This window comes from Myxocyprinus asiaticus, chromosome 29 (assembly GCF_019703515.2).
Source record: "Myxocyprinus asiaticus isolate MX2 ecotype Aquarium Trade chromosome 29, UBuf_Myxa_2, whole genome shotgun sequence".
Taxonomy (NCBI): Eukaryota; Metazoa; Chordata; class Actinopteri; order Cypriniformes; family Catostomidae; genus Myxocyprinus; species Myxocyprinus asiaticus.
Genome location: NC_059372.1, coordinates 37,217,336 through 37,235,391, shown reverse-complemented (window position 1 = coordinate 37,235,391; position 18,056 = coordinate 37,217,336). Strand labels below are relative to the sequence as shown.

General features: G+C 35.5%; 1 protein-coding gene across 1 annotated transcript in view; it reads right to left on the bottom strand.

The window, feature by feature from the left end:
• Positions 1-18: 18 nt before the first annotated feature.
• Positions 19-18,056, bottom strand: part of LOC127419718 (leucine-rich repeat-containing G-protein coupled receptor 6-like) — a 118,866-nt gene continuing 100,828 nt past the window's right edge. Inside the window, exons 11-18 of the mRNA XM_051661369.1 lie at positions 17,753-17,824; positions 14,166-14,231; positions 13,820-13,891; positions 12,295-12,366; positions 8,497-8,622; positions 7,510-7,664; positions 5,774-5,854; positions 19-4,272 (exon numbers count right to left, since the gene is read on the bottom strand). Of these exons, the coding sequence (XP_051517329.1) occupies positions 3,038-4,272; positions 5,774-5,854; positions 7,510-7,664; positions 8,497-8,622; positions 12,295-12,366; positions 13,820-13,891; positions 14,166-14,231; positions 17,753-17,824 (1,879 nt within the window). The 3' untranslated portion in view covers positions 19-3,037. The remainder of the gene's footprint in view (positions 4,273-5,773; positions 5,855-7,509; positions 7,665-8,496; positions 8,623-12,294; positions 12,367-13,819; positions 13,892-14,165; positions 14,232-17,752; positions 17,825-18,056) is intronic.

The window sequence follows — 18,056 nt, the reverse complement described above, 5'->3', positions numbered from 1 at the left end:
GTTTACGGTATGTCAAATAAAGTTACTGTACATTTACATCTCTCTGAATTGTTCACTAGTCCTCAAGACATACATTTATGAAACTAATAACTTTATTAAATCATTCTTTCATTGTATGTATACAGAAATATGAAAATATTTACATCCAGAGCAGTGTGTCTGTTGTACAAAGATCTTTAAAATTCCAATATAAAAATTAAATTTTTAATATACATTTAATATAAAAAAGAATAGAAATAAATCAATCAGGATGAAAAAAGTATAGCATGCTAGATCAGAGGTAGTTATATTTTACAAATACAATAGCTAGCCTACTTTACAATCTGTAAAAGAACTCGAACAATCTTCTTTATATCTTCAGTTAATGTATATAGCATTGACATGATCAGAATAAAATGCTACTGAGCCCAATTTCACTTGCTTTTCCTTAATCATGTGGAATTAATCTAAAAATAGAAATACAAGGTGTTTAAAATATTACACTCTGAAAATAAACAGTTACATTTTAGCACCTGTCTCTGGGTTTTAATCTGCTAAATAGTATTTACCAATGTAAACAGGTGTTTTAATTTCCCATAAGTTATTCTTATTCACCAGGGGCAGGTAAGCAAGTTTCGACTTACAAATAATTAATATGCAATTATGAGACTTTGATATATACAAACTTGGAAATTAACGCATACGTTTGAGTACACAGAGACAAGAATCTGAGACAATTTTCACATTGAAATATTTAGATACATATCTACCTTTCTCCTTTACATCAGCAAACATCCCTGTGATATTATCCTTATTAAAGGAATGTACCAGGTTCAAAACAAGTTAATCTCTACCAACAGCTTCTGTGACATGCTAATGATTACCACAGACAATAATTTAGTCTATGGGGCAAGGCGTTTTGGAAGGTTTCATTACTGCACGTTTGTTGTTAACATATAATTTGTATGGCTATACTTTGAAACTGTATTAAAGAAGTATTCTGGGTTCAGTACAAGTTGAGCTCAGTTGACAGCATTTGTGGCATAATGTTGATTAACACAAAAAAATTCATTTAGACTCTTCCCACCTTTAGGAAAAAACAAAACAAAAAAAGAAGCTAAAATCAATGTTAGAGTGAATAGGCCAATTTTTGGATGGTTACAATTTTATAAAATCACTTACATTCCTCTGTTAACCCTTTAAGCTCTAAAAAACGTCAATTGTTTGGTATCATTTTAAAGAAATAATAATAAAAAAATGAAATAGATTATGATAAATTATGAGACTCTCAGCCTAAGAAACTGCTGAAAAAAAAAGGAAAAAGAAAGAAGAAAAAAAAAAACGTTCCAAAAATGTACTTTTTTCCCCTTATTTTTCTGATTTGACATCATATATCTCGGGTTTAAATAAGGTAGCTCAGAAAAACTGCTTTTGGTTTGTTCCCAATCATGTCACCTGTAACTGAGTAAAATTTTGTGTTGATACGACAAAGCGATCAAAAGTTATAGTATTACAAATATAATTTCTCCTAGTTTCCAAAACCGTCTCCAAGTGTCTAAAAGTCTCTAAACTAATAAAACATAATAATTGTACATAAGTACTAATTGCACATGCAAATACAACAATGACTAAAGGTATGTTTTCTCTCCAAAGCATGTAGGCATGAGTAACGAGATCTCATTCAGTTCCATTCTGTGTCATTTGAGCCATTATTGAGTCTGTGTCATGTACTTGGTGCCATCTCTTGGTGGTAATATGTAATTAGAGTGAACAGTCCTCTCTGGCCATATTTAGATGACTTCCACCTTTTATTTTTTTAAATAAACAGAACATAAAATATGTTCTGTTAATTTATAAGTGAGAACGCGGCTTATAAGCAACACCTGTTTACATGTAACGTGTACATCAAAGATTACAATAATATACTGTATACAGTGTAGAATTCTTAATGAATTATCAAAATGGAACACTTCTGATATGTCTGCAAATTTCAAAGTGTCTACATGCATTGTAAATTAAAGCTTTTAAGCTTTAAAACAATACCTATATTGTGTTGGTCATGACTGTAGTTATTTATATTTTGATAATGATTTTCTTCTCGACGAGCTTAAAGGGTGAAAACCCCTGTATTATTGGAGCTATAAAGTTGTTTAAATCGTTCACAGAGTTTACAGCATTATGTCGTCATGGCAACGAAGTTGTAAAATTGGATATAATTTTATGCAGAAATGTTATTAAGCAATTTTATCGCTAAAATCATGTTAACACACATATTGCTTATTTCTTGTGGCTAGAATTTTGAAACAATGAGTATTTTAACGTTTTAACTATTGGCCATATTCACTTTTATTGAAGGTGCCTCACTGTAACCCAGATTTTTGTTTAAAAAAAAAAGTAGGGACAAGTCAAAATACATTTTTGTGGTAATCATCATTATACCAAATATACTGCCAATTGAGCTTAACTTGTATTCAACCCCGAATATTTCTTCAATGTTTATCCCAGTGCAGTATTTTGCCCGACAGACTTCCATTGTGAATGCATTACTGTACACTCTATACTGTATAACATTACTGTAATTTTGGCTTTTAACAAACTGAGGTATGAGTCAAACTGAGGTTTCTCTGATAATCAACAGCATGCCATGGGTGCTGATTGAACTTACCTTGTATTGAACACAGAACATTCCTTTAAGCCTAATCTATATTTTGTAATACCAGTATTACGTAAAGTTACAAGAAAAATAAATGACAAAGCTGTTTTGTTTTTGCACAGTTCAGCTTGCTGCTTAAATTATTGAGTGACCCACAAGATTGTGTCATAAAATGATATTGGGGTTTTCTCCACCCCCCTTCCCTCCCTTTATTATTTTTTATTTTTTTATTTAGAATGCTAGATAGCAAAGGGTACTACTAATTGCAGGTATGTACAGTCCCAAATTACCAGAGGCAGTACATTGTTCAATAGCTCTGATAGTTTTAGGGGTCAGTTCATACGTGGGCTCAAAATTTTTCACACTCAGACAGGTCCTTGAAAACTGCAGAACTTAGGAGATGATTCAAGAATGAGATGAGTGAAGAGGTGAGTGGTAGATTCCATTATGAGTGTTTATCCCACTGATCCTCAGATGTTCCTTCTCTTTCGCACTGAGTCCTGGTGTTGACATGACCATATTCTCTCCAGTGTTCTTCCTCTCTGTTGAGGGTTTAATCTGCAGCTGGCATGTGATGAGAGGAACTGAGGGCGGACATGAAAACAGGGCAACTTTCTCTGGCGCTGACACCAATGAACCCTCAAACACTGTGTCCGCTTCAGTGGCAATGGACACCAGGGCTTGGGTGGAGTCATATGAGCTTTTCTCAGTATCATCGGAGGCAAAGGAATCCAGGTTGCAGTCATGGGGTAGGTGAGCTCTGCTCAAGAGTAGACGTACGTCTTCGCGGAAGTGTGGATTGAACAGGAGGTAGAGCAAGGGGTTGATGCTGGCAGGCAGAGGCAGAAGCACTAGGACGACTGATTTGACCACCTCCTCGCTCACATGAAAGAGTCCCAGAAGGGAGGAGAAAGTGAGGAAGGCCACTGGGCAGTAGAGCAGGCAGTTGGTGAAGATGAGCCAGGCCACGTGCTTGATCATAGCACAATCCCAAATGCTGTCGAAGTCGCCCTTCATCAGATCCCAGTACAACTTGATGTAGGTTCCGGTGATCACCAGGAAACAGAGGGAGTTCATCATTATCAGGGCTACCATGAATCCCAGTGTGGAGGGTTCCCCATCCGGCAGTGGTGACGGCATGCAGAGTGGAGTTGTCCCATACTCCCCAACACCTATTAGCGGCAAAGCGGCGACCGCTAATGAGAGTGCCAAACATGCCACTGCGGCAGCTTGCACACTTCCCAGAGAGGGTGACTTTCCGTAGGTCCGAGCACAGGACACGGACACACTGCACTGCACTGCAGCTAAGGTGAGGAACAGTATGGATCCTTCCGAGGCCAGCACAGAAATAAAGCCTGTTACCTGGCAACCAGCACCCATTTCCCATTGTGCACCATGCAAGGCAAACTCTCCAAATGTCCGGGCGTCAACCAGCGCCAAGGTGCCTGTGCACAGGCCTGTCAGCAGGTTGGCGCCACTGATGGTGCCTATGATGAACTTGACAGGCGAGAGATAGCTGGGGGAGGCAAAGACTGTTACGAGAAGAAGGGTGTTTCCCATCAGCGAGACCAAAGGGATGAGCCACATCCCAAGGCGTACCACCCAACTGTCGAAAAGGTTATCACAGGGCTTAAATGGACCTAAAGGGGGTAGAATTGTCAATTAGATTTTGAAAATTAGATCAAAAAGAAAACAGCATCCTAAGGCCTATTTACACCAAGTGTAAATGTAAATTCAGCATTAATAATAAGCATTTAGCACAACAAAATGTAAAATAAAACACTGGGCCTCATTCATAACACGAGTTGAACAAACTGCTGGTTTCACACCGACAGCGATTGACTGTGACATAATGTCCTGATGTCATTACGTTTCAGTGAGATTTGGCCATCTGCGCTGACAAAAGCAACAACCATTAATGATGCAACTAACTATTCAAAAGAGTAGCAATGTGATGCGGTGACTAATGCCAATAGAAGTGCCAACCACCTGATGCAGTTTAACACAGCAGTTGAGTAGGAATGCCTACAATGATTTTTAGTCATTTAAGTATCAGCATTTTTTTTTTTTTCAGAGAATGGTACATATTCGGAAAAGTGTAAAGAGTTTTGGTGTGGAAAAACTTGTTGTGAATATTTTATGCTGTTATGTTTAGTCTAAATGTCCAATTTACACCTGGCATTAAGATGTATTTTGGGTGATTTGTTTGAAATGGGACGATGCTAAAGACCGGTTTAAATGGGGTCCAAAACGAGATTTGTCCACTTCAACCACATTCTAAGTTGTTCTAATGTGGTCAAAAATGCATGTAACCACATTAGGCTTGTAGTGGAAATGCTCATCCATTCGAATGCATTCGAACAACAGTGAAGGCCTACTCACCTGTCATTCAACCACTGTTCTAAAGCAAGAGTTATGAACTTTGCCAGTTACTTACGGCTTTAAAAGGAAATAACAGTCCAACTGGAAAATTTGAAAGTGCATACATATACAGGACTTCCAAAATAACTTCACAGAACTTCTTTAGAGTGCCTGATATCGCGTGACGAGAACGCTAGAGCCCAGTAACTTTGTGATTGTGTACTATTCAGGGATTGCCGTCGAAACTGAATGTCCACACATGGCCTTTAGTGAGAAGGGGATTTACGTTAAGTAAACACAGACAGTTCACACATTTTTGACTGTTGTTAGTGATATTTCAGTGCTTGGTAATGGGAATAAGCTGTGAAGCGGAAGTCTGTAGCATCTGCATTGGAAGAACATGCTAAGCATAATGGGCAATTTCACTGCCTGTGAAAAAGGTGAATAATTGGGAGAAATGGTGTGCCAATTCTTTCTTTCTAATTTATGCATCATGCATTAATACACTGACATAATGATTGATGTCATCATGAAATCTGAACACAAGTGGTCAAAAGAGATGCAAATTACGACCAGGTGGAAACGGTGATGTGTTTTGACTGTCCACTTGTGATTGGATCACCCAAAACGCTTTTTAATACCAGATGTAAACAGGGTCTAAAACTTGGTATGAACAGGCCTTTACAGTCACACTGGCATTCATATGACATGAACTTAATCAGCTCTTTACAGCAAGAACGATTTTACTTTATGACAAGTAAATAATTTCCAAATTCACACCTGGGTTGGGGGTACACTGGATACTGGTTTGTAGCTTGGACTCCTCAATAGCTAACTGGAATTCCTCCAAGTCATGGTCATCTGCAAGTGAAGACAGCAAATGGAAAATGAGACAAATTAGCTTGTGCATGTGTGACAGTATGATGAAACTGTCTTCAGTGTTGTTCAAGATGGCATGATGTGCTCGGCCTGGCAGAACATAAATCATCTCATGGACATCAAGTCTATTGGAACAAATTAATTAATCTATGGGCTTTAGCACCATTCAACACTGTTTACATCTCAGTTGCAACTTTCCATTTCTCCTTTAGTGTGCAATTAACCTTAATCATCAGGCTTTGTTCACACTCTGGATTTATTTTCTGATAATCCAGCTGGTACTTTTTGGACCTAGACCCATCAGTGTTATCTAATTTCCCATGGAGTATAATTACAGAGAGGTCTTTTCAAGTCAGAAACCTGAACAGATTGCATTGAGGAATGCATACATTTTATTTAATCTGTCAACTACCTGCGGTTACTGAAAGGCCCTGACATGTTTTTACTGTGCTAATTAAAGTTGAAGAGAGTGGCAGATAGTATAGAGCAGATAAAAATAGACACTCTCTGTTTAGTTTTCAGAATTACTTTTTGGAAAACTGCTACAAGTGGTGCTTTCATGTTTCTTTCATATAAGGAACATGTTTGTGTAAGGGGAGTCTATTTTTCTTTTCTTTTTTTTTTTTTTTTTTTTTGCACGTGCACCCTTTATACTGAATGGAATTTTTGGATTTTTCAATAATAGAAATAACATGGTACCATCACTAATCAAATGTAAGCTACTTTGTGATATTGACCATGTTAACTCCTTTGTACAAAAGGTCAGATTTTATGAATCAATTGAAACAAGATGCTCTTTGGAACAGTTTTTCAATTAAACTTTTCACTCAAATTATGCTACATGGAAAAAATAAATAAATAATGCAAAATAGAAAATTTTTCTCTAGTTGCCTCATACTTTAAGACACTACAGTACACAGTGGTATTTACATAGTACTCCTAGGTACTTCAGAGAATATCACAGTACTTTGATAAAGCCATGTTTTTCTCTGTCATCAGCTATGTTTCCACCCAAGTTGCGAATTTAATTTACGCAGAAAAACCGTTTCCATCCCATGTGTTTAAGAGAACAAATTGAGTCACTTCTGGGGAAACTGGCTCAAAATAGACATTAAAAATTGAAGTTGAAGCTCCTGTGGCTCGTTTATTAATTGTAATAAATTGCATGGGGCAAAGACTGCACAGACAAAACAGTCTGACGAACTTTATGTTTGGGTGTTCAGCAGCAGATGCCTTGTGTCTTGAAATGAAAGCATGTTAGACAGTTCTGAGAGGTAATAAAAGACAATTATTTTGCTGACAGGCTTTTTGGCCAGCATTTCAGAATAACCAGAACAACATTTTGGATGCTATGTGATGATATTGATGATCATTTGAGCGAATTATCTATTCACATGGTTTGTTGAGGCAAGGTCACGTTACTTTTTTTAATGAACATGAATATTTCTTCTTGCGCATAACATTCATATAGCATTTGTATGCGCATTTTGGAAACTAAATTCGCATTTTGGTGTTTCCATACAGCATTTTCTATGCAATATCCCAAAAGTTGCATAAAAATGCATGGATGGAAACCCAGCTACTACACTATGTACTGTTACTCGTATTTGTGAGCTTGGTGTAGTTGTAGAGCTTACAGTTGTTATCAGTGTGAATGGGGAACAGGGACAGGGCTTTCTTCTGAAGATCTTCCTCTTCACTCCCCATCTGCTCTTCCCACTGGCTGGCTGCTTTGTTGCTGTTACAGGCTCCAAACACACAGCACTGATAGGCATATGGCATCTCAATTACCCTGTTTCAACAATGGTGATGGAAATCATGCATAAACATGGGGGGAAAAAATATGCATAATACCTTATTTTACCAAAGTTTTAGGAACTGATGCAAAAACATTATTATTATTTTTTTTAAATACGAAAACTATAAAGGATCCAATTTCAGGGAACAGCATTCAAAGAAATATTCATCAATTTGCAAATGACCCATTAAGTAAACTACCAATACATCTAACCTGAAGAAGTATTTTACTGAACATGTGAACATCTGAAACTGTGATTTGCTTTCATTTTAATCAATCACTTTTTTGGAAACAGCAACACTTAATCTCCCATTCCTTCAGGTGCTAATCAAATCACGTGAGCACTTAAGGATGAAGTCTTGGAGCGTTTCCATACCCCTGAGCTGTTGAAGAATCAGGATAGGATATTTATAACAGTCTATTCTTGTATATAGTATTGAGAATATAGCTATCTTGAAAAACAATCTTTCTGCCTGTCAGATGACTTGCAGCAATACAGATATGTTGGGAGAATTAACAAACAGAAATCATTAACTCGTATCGATGAACGACATTTTTTCCTGGGGCCGCCGACTGTTCCAAATTGTTAGTGTCTTGAAACAGTCAATTCAATAAACAGTTGGTCGTTTCTCTGAAAACTGAGTAAAAATGTCATGAGTTTTCGAGCAATTCAAAACATTTGCGTCGTGGGACTCAATAACCCTAGACACTTGTGAATTTTATTTGATGGTTTAACATGAAAGCATTTTTAAATCGGGCAAACCTCGTGTTTTCGAGATAGGAGAGTTGACTGACATTTTGGGGTTATTGGTTGCCATAAATGTACCTTATGTTGGGGAAGTCCTCTTCTCTAAAGGAACGAGAGACAGCCGGGTTGCCTTTCAGTTTAAGATGAGTAAGACTGGTCAAGCCACCTAGTGGGAAAGTGTTCAACCGGTTCCCGGTCAGGTCTCTAAATGGAGAGAAGAAATACAGATTCAGCCAGTGTTATTCACAAATCTTGATGGATTATCACCTACAAAAATCGCAGATGCACCACTTAAAACAGCTACTTAATTATACCATCAAATGATTCTGTGAACATTTGCCAACATTGTTCCTTGGGGATCTTTTAGGACATTTGGAAGTTCAAGCAGCTGGTTAGCTGTTAGTGGAACATATACTATGTACATTTGCCAACCATAACAAAAAACATTTTGTCCTGATTTTGAACAGTATATCTATTGTTGTATAATTTAAAACATAAACTGCTGTTTGAGAAATGTTTTGCTTGAATAGTTTGCCACTTGGTTTGATAGTTTGTTATCTACGGAGCCCATTAGAGGGAAGAATTTATTTTCTGAAATAGTTTTGCATTCCATCACAGTAAAAAAAAAAAAGTATAATAGTAATATTGTAGTAACCATGATTGTACTTACCATGTTTTTTGTTTTTTTTGTTTTTGTTTTTGGTGAAAACCATGGTTTTAATATAGCAATAGTGTAGTAACCATGATTGTATTAACCATTGTGTTTTGGCGGAAACCATGATTTGACTATAGTAATATTGTAAAAATTATGATTTTTTTTACAATAGTGTTTATTTTCTTTGGTTTCACTACAAAAACCATAGTTGAACTATAGTAACTAATATAGTAAAACCATGGTCAATTTTGTGGTACTGGTTACTATGGTTTAACTATAAATACCATAGTTCACCTGTTACTGTAGTAAAACCATAGGTAATGTATTGCGAGGGAACCCAAAATAATTGCAAGGGAATGCAAAAGTATTGCATGGGGATGCAAAACTTTTTGCGAGGGAGCATAAACTATTTCAGAAAATAAATTCCCTCCCTGTCCTCTTAAGGGGCTCTGTAGTTATCTAACATAATGACAAATATTTTCATTTTAATTTTTTATTGTTACTTAAAGAATATTCTGGGTTCAATACAAGTTAAGCACATTCAACAGCATCTGTGGCATAATAATGATTACCACAATAATAAAAAAAAAAAAGTTCTACTCATCCCTCCTTTTCTTAAAAAAAAACACAAATCTGGGTTCCAGTGAGGCACTTACATTGGAAGTGAATGAGGCCAATCCATAAATGTTAGAATACTCACTGTTTCAAAAGTATAGCCACAAGAAATAAAAAATATGTAAAATTGCTTACTAAGCTTTTCTGTGTAAAGTTATAGCCAAATTTACTAATTCGTTGCCATGACGATGTAATGTCCACAAACCCTAAAACTAGGGTGACCAGACATCCCTGTTTTCCGGGGACAGTCCTAGTTTTTGACGGTCTGTCCCCGACTGGAGCCCGGAAATGTGCCCGTTTTTACTGCGCGTTCAAAACAATCAAGCAAAAATACATGGCCCCAAAAAAGCCCCTATTGAAGACTAGGTGTGCTGTTTATTTTGACCAACAGAGCAGCTTTAAGTCATTTGTCTTTCTTTACTGATAACTTGTTCGCACCAGTTTTGCCATTAAGAACTGGACCAGGGAACATGCGCAACTGAAAAGAATCATAATCATTAACAGCTTCGAGGTGAGGCACATTCTAGCTGTGTTATAAATAAGTTATATTGTTAAGTATTATATCAAATTAATGCATTTAAAATAAGAATACAACATTAATAACATGGAAAAATAAAAGAAATATATAATAAAGTATCTTCAAAGAGCAACAATAAATGTAAGTCATCACATTACAGCATAGATTACATTGCACTTTGCTGGGAAACAAGTGACCGAAAAGAAGCACCATAATACATAAGAGTTGATCAAAATAAAAGGTATAATTAAGAAAAACATGTCCATAGGAGATACCATATGAGAAAACTGATAGAAACAGTTAGGTGAAATAGTGTAATAATAATAATTATTATTATACAGTATTGAATATCTTTGTGTCGTCACTACAAAGTGGAAAAATCCCCAACAATATAAGGCATCTAAGGGGGGCAATCAGCCCTTCAGAAATAAATTTCAAGCCTGATATAGTACATAAATGTTTCATATGATTTCAAGAGTTTGACCAAGGGCAGGTGTCCCTGTGCTGTGGAGTCAGCTGCAATAGTTTCTATATTCAATCATTGTTTATATATGTTTGTTTAGTTCACTTTTATGCCACAATGTTATCTACTGTATACAGTGTAGAAAAGAATAAACTCATATGTAACTGAAACAATCAACTTTACCTCCCTATCGGAATTTCATTTAGACATATTCAACAGAGTATGATATACCATAGTTCATCACATATTCACCATGGTCAAAATACATAACATCTGAATTGTTCCCATAGATACAGTAAGTAACATGTGAAATTTCAATTACATATTTACCACTGAACTAGAAATGCCCCTGTTTTTCATTTCAGAAATCTGGTCACCTTATCCTAAAATGACTGTAAAAATGACATTTCCAACAATTTATGGAATTAATGTTAGTGCTTTTATAAAATTATAAGCTTCACATTTCTGCCTTTAAACCCTCCAAAAATTCCATTGTAAGTGCCTCACTGGAAACTTTTTTTTTTTTTTTGCTCTTTTTAAAGAAAAGGAGGAACAAGTCAAAATTAATTTTTGTGGTAATCAACATTATGCCACAATGATGTCAATTGAGCTAAACTTGTATTGAACCCGGAATATTCCTTTAAGTTTACGAATCCTTTTCGGTACCACTATAAATACGTTTTAAATATCTATTTATTTCTGACATTTTTCAAAATTCGGCAAAAGGTGAAGCCTTAGGATGTTTATAAGAGAGGCCAAAAACAGCAAGACCTGTTTAGAAAGCTTCAAGTTCTCCAATCAACTGATGTTGCTGGTTTTCATTTCTCTACTAGTGGTTTGCCATTTCCATGCACCTTGTTTTAGTGAAGAGGTTGCACCAGAATAATTACTTACAAGTTTATAAGAAACCTCAATGCTTAGGCACCCTCTCCTGTTGTTTACAGGTTTATCAGGCACAATCTGTCACTCTTTAACAGCCTTTCTCATTCATTTATCACATTCTTTACTTAATACCTCTGGCATTTAATTGCCTGTAACTGACCACGCAAGTTTTCATCACTGTACGGAGCGGTAACACTTTACAATAAGGTTCCATTTGTTAACATTAGTAAATGCATTAGTTATCGTGAATAAACAATTAACAATATATTTGTTACAGCATTTATTTATCTTTGTTAATGTTAGTTACAATTGTTCATTGTTAGTTCATGTTAGTTCATAGTGCATTAAATAATGTTAACAAACACAACTTTTGATTTTAAAAATGATGGAATTAAAATGAACTAAGATTAATAAATGCTTAATAATTCTTGTTCATTGTTAGTTCATGTTTACTAATGTTGTTAACTAATGTTGACAAATGAAACCTTACTGTAAAGTGTTACTCATGGAGCTTTTTTACCATGATAACAACTGCAGCCTTTTCACTTTGAGCCAACTAAAGCATCGCACAGATGACAGGAACTCTGAAATGTGCATCATGGAATCTGTGTTTGTGCAAATGGAAAGGTTGTGCCAAGTGAGAGTTTAATTACAGTTTTGCCTGATTTTCACAGGGGCTTGATGTTTATCTAAAGGCGCACAGTTAATGATATGGCTGTGTGTGGCACTGATTTGCATACTCACAGTTTAACGAGAGACCGAAGAGAGGAAAAGGCGTCAGGGTGGATAGTTTCAATCCTGTTCCAGCTCAGATCCCTGTAATGACATATCATTTACTTGTTCATTCATCTAACACTGTTTACAATCACCTCGTCATTTTCTCAGATCACTGGCAAAGTTGTGTCAAATGTAGACATTTGATAAATGGATTTTGCTCAAATACTCAAAGATTTGCTCATTTTGTTTTGAATTATCTCAAAGTGACAGTAATTTTTACAGTAGTGTTTTTTTTACTTGTTTTTTTACAGTAGTTTTTAATTTTTAGTTATGTTTTTACAGTACTGTTTTTTACAATACATTTTTCATTTTAACTTAATTATTAATTAATCTTTTATACTCAAGATTCTTTACAGTAGATTTTTATTACAGTAGTTTTTAGTCTTACTTTTTTTACTTGCATTTTTATAGTACTAATTTGTTTTACAGTAGTTTTTTTTGTGTGTGTGTATTAATAATGAATTAATCATGTAAATCAGTATAGCATTTCAAAGCTTTTATACTCAAGATTTTTTTTACAGTAGTTTTGTTTATTCTTGTGTTTTTTACTTTATTTTTTTGTAGCTATTTGTTTTTGACAATAGTTTTTTTATTTCACTGTAAATTTTTTAATTAATCATTAATTAATCTTTCAAACCATAGCATTTCAAAGGTTTTATATTTTTATAACTGTTAAATTATTTTTTTATTAAAGTAGCTTTTTTGTTTTACTTTATTTTTGATACTTTTATTTGTAGTGATGTTTTTTTACAGTAGTTTTTCATTTTATGTATTTCATTTTATTTTATTAACATTAATTATTAACTAAACGTTTAGACCAGTATAGAATTTCAAAAACGTTATACTCAATATTTTTTACAGTAGTGTTTTATTACAGTAGTTTTTTATTTTTATTTATTATTTTACTTGATTTTTTGTTGTTGTTTCTTTCATTTTTATATTAAATAAATGAAATATTACAGTAGTTTATTTATTTATTTATTTAACATTAATTAATTAATCTTTACAACCTGAATGCTTTTATACTCAAGATTTGATATCTGAAACGTGTTTTGATCTCATATTCTCATAGCAATAGTTATTATTCAAAGTTTTTGTATGAGGTATTCTGGGTTCAAAGTAAATGTTAACTAGTTTTTGTGTAGATTGTCCTGGCCTCTAGGGGGAAGTATTGAGCATTCTGGTCCTTAAGACCAATTAATTCCTATGTCTTTGGCACCCTGTCAAGTCACACTGTCATCAAACAACACATCCAAAAACTATAATGCAGGACAGAATTTGTTATATATTTTTAAAATAAAAACAGAGCTGATGTGAACGGCTTACAATATGTCAGTATTCACAAGTTCAAAATCTTGAAAATTATTTATTAATAACCCACAATAACTTTTTGAATTCCAGCGAGAGAGCCAATCAGTTCCATTATTAGAGGTGTGAAATAGGGTTATTATTTAAGGTTAACAGAAGGAAAGAGATCATATGCAGTACTCACAGTGAGCGCAGGGAGTTGAGTTGTTGGAATGTGTTCATCTCAATCTGTCTGATCAGATTGTGCTGCAGGCCTCTGCCGAGTCAAAACAAAAAAGCTGCTATTACTGCAGTCTATCACACACACCACGCCAGCCATACACGTTTATGCAGACATCATACATAGCAACCATGTGTATGCTTGAAAGCCTCCAAAATGTAGACATTGATGGATTGCTACAGTAATGACCATGATTTGTCATGTTTGTTCTACTGTGAGAGCTATCTGGAATCCTTGGAGTTATCATAGATATTTTAGCAATAATTCTCAGCCTTTTGCGACTAAGCTGTGGAGAGACCACTTAACTCACATCTCTTGAAGGGAGGCACAGTGATAGAAGCTTGGCAGCTCTTTGATTAGATTATGAGACAGCTCCCTGGAAAACACACACATGGAGAGAATAGAGATGACTTTACATGGTGGATTCTGCATAATTGGCCAGTGTTGTCAGTAAAGTCTGCGTAATACTTTTTGACAAACGTGTGTTCCAGACACTCCTATATTCACATGAGCATTATGTTTAATTATGTTCAAGTGCCCCTTTATCTATTATGGCATAATAAATAGCATACACTTATTGGTAACAGTTCATAATAACTTGAAACTATATCAAAGTTTCATGACATTTAACTATTTCAACATTTCCCTGGGTGTATTTTTTTATTTTTACTTTTTGTTACTTCTAGACTAGGCTGGGTTGTAACAACTGGGGGCTCGTCCAAGATATGAACCTGGGACCTCTCGCACCCGAAGCGAGAATCATACCCTAGACCAATTGTTACGACCTGCCCCAGTCTAGGGTTGGGGAGGAGTAACAAAAAGTAATCCAGGGATGTAGCACAATATACATTAATGATCTGCACATTATTATATAGTGTCATATAATGCATGTTATTCATGAAAGTTATTGTAAAGTGTCTGTAATTCGTATGCTGTGTTTGGTGAAAAAAAAGAGCTCCTAATTGCATTGCGGTAATAATTCTTTATATTTTTTAAGCCATTTCCTTTTTTATTATTATTATTTTTATTTATTTTTTTATGTGTAAGATAATTTTAAGGATACAGTGAGAGAGAGAGAGAATGGCATGTTCTGCAGCTAATTTACCCAAATTTCTAATTTTTCATGTGGACACTTACATAAATCAGTTTTCCTTCAGGGGGTTCTCTAATTGAACTTTTACACCAGAATATGGCCTGCGTTTTTGTCAAAAACCCTGAGCTCTCATTTCATCATTACAAACCAGGTGATGGGCTTGAAAAGATGCTCTTAAACATTGTCTAAAACCGAGTGGTAAGGCATAAAATAAGGAAAATAAACTTGAGATGATTCCTGAGAAATAATGGTAATAAATACTTTTGGATACTTTTTGAGATTTAGATACTTCAAGACATTAAAGGTGCTGTAAGCAATTTTTTTCATGGAAAGGTATTCAAACAATTTTCCTACTCCCTGAAAGATATTAATGAAATACGTAAGTGTCGTGAGATATCTCACTGGTCTCTGTGACAGCTCTAGACTCTGTAAACAGCAAACAAAAATGTGTCTGCGGGCCACGTTTCTGACGCTCTCTGCCTTTCAACCATTTTTCTCATAGTATTGTAGTTGCAGAAAATTATTGAGGCTTATAGCCATTTTTATGCCATGTTTTTCATAACCGTTGTTAGTTGAGGGTGCTATTTTTCTGCTGTTGTTTTTAACAACCGTTTCTGCACGATGTTGGTCACAATAAAACCCAGTTGGTAGCTTTGGATTGCGGGGTTTTGGAAAGAGGGGGCGTGGCTAATCCTATGGCTCAGTCTCGTGGAAGTTGAACGGCTAAAATCGCTTCCAGCACCTTTAACATAGAGGGCCCTATTTTAAGCCCACAAGCGTTAAGCACAGTGCAATGCCTTAACTCATAAATGTGAAGTCAAAGGGCATGGCCATGAAGTGTTGGCATTTTCGTGCAAGCGTACGCTAAGTCTAGCCGCAAGTGGGTTTGGCGAAATTGCGCGCACAAGGCGCTAATCGGGTCAATGGAGGTTCTTCTCTGGCACCGTCCCCGTCCTATTATACAGTCCATTCCCTGTCAAGCACCAGCAATATAAACAAAGACAGTACATTTATAAGAAGTTGGTAGTGTAAATGGACTGTATGTAATGAACTGAAAAAATAAAAGGTTGCACTTTATTTTACAGTGTCCTTGTTAAAGTGTAATTACACACTTAAATACTGAGTAATATTAATTAAAAACATGTACTTATTACTATAGGTTTAGGGTTAAGGTTTGGTTTAGGGTTAGTTGCTTGTAATTATGCATAATTTACTGTTATTACTATAGTCATTACATGTAATATGTATAACAAGGACACTGTAAAATTAAGTGTTACTGACTAAAGGTTACAATAAAATATGGATTAACATCATTTTTGTGTGTCCTTGTTAAATGGGACACGTTCCTTTTATACACATGGAAAATTTGGTTCAGGATATGGATGTAGGCTTCATTAAATTACAGAGAATGTAAGTATTATTAATAATTTTAATCTACTGACACACAAATCGTGGCTACTAATAACAGGGATAGTATCGGCACGCACTTCACTTCTGCTGGACGATTTTGAAATTTTTTATTCATTTACTGAAACATGAAAAACATTCAACCAAAACTCTCTCCTTCCACCGCTCCCTTTTGCAGTGATCTGCAAAAATTGAATATTTTCACTTTCAGAATTTGGACATGAACTTTATTACCAACTGCTGGTGAAATCTACAAACTGCAAATGCAGGAAATGAATTTGGACTTTGCGCTAAGTTAAGAGGTGGTATTGAAATGTTTTAGTGCAATAATATTTTTCTCAGGAAAATAGCAAATTGCCCTTTGCGCCACTTCACTTACATACAATACACCCACAGTTTGTGTGCCTACAACCACAGTAGCGCAAACACTCCCACTTGCACTTTGCGCTGGCACAAAAATTGCACTTAGAATTAGCGCTCTCACAAGACTTGGATACGGCATTGCGCACATTTGTAGCACATAGCTCTACGCTTTGCACACTCATGAACATAGAGCCCAGAATGTTGATAAAATGTTCAGCATTCACAATGTAATTGACAGTTATGACATCATAATATTCGCATACTGAATTTTCCACATAACACTAAGTCTCATGCATGTTTGCATGACATATTTTCATCATCAGCACAGTCCACACGGACTATCCGTGTGCAGCCTAGTTTTTCATCTTCAGTGTCGTTGGCACATACACCTGCTACTTACTGACTGTGCTAATAGAGTCTCACAAAGCAGTTGTAATCAGCGTGTGTCGAATGCATCTGATAGGGCTCGCAATAAAATTAGTATACTTCAAAAGGCTAGAACGGTCGACTGTGCATGAGATGAAACAGCATGTTGAAAAACTAAGTATATCCAATCCTTAACACCTATTTGCATATTGAATTGTGATTGCTCTTGTCTTCCTTTTATAGCCGCCTTTACATTTCATTGTCACTATGTGTTCCCTGAAGTGTGCAGTCCACAAAAAATTATGGAAAAGCCTGATGCAGCATTTCATTTGCACAGAACCAAGGCCTAACACTATTCTTTTACTGCCTAGCAATCAATTTCCTTCAGGCAATGCAACTCTAGTTAATAATTAAAATTCCTTGAAATAGCTTGGCACAAGTAATCGCACATGCATTCTCTCTATGTGTGAGAAGTTAGTGTGCTTTCCACCTGCTGATATTGTGTTTGAGTTCAAGTTAAATAAGGTTTTTAGGAACTTTTGAAAAGTTTGGTTACATGAAATCCCTCAGGGTGAATTTCAGTGAACTCTCATTGCCAGCCTGGATCTGTAAGAATCATTTAGACGTGTTTGTGTGTTGCAGGTGTGTATTTGTGTTTGGAAACTCACAGCACTCTTAATTTAGGCAGCAGGTGGCACAGATCATATGGCAGGCCAGTCAGTCTAGCTCGGGTCAGCGTGCTGAGTGAAAATCAAAGAGGAGTTTATTTTCAATGTGTGTGAGAGAGAGGAGTGAGAAACAGTGATTAGGAAAAACAGGACAAAAACAACCATTTCACTCTTGGAACATCCACTAATGAGACAAATATGTCCCTGCACTAAAAACTGTTTTTAGGAAATTAGAAATAAATTCTAAATTTAGTGAGATTTATGATTAAAAAAAATATATATAAAAAAAAATAAAATAAAAATC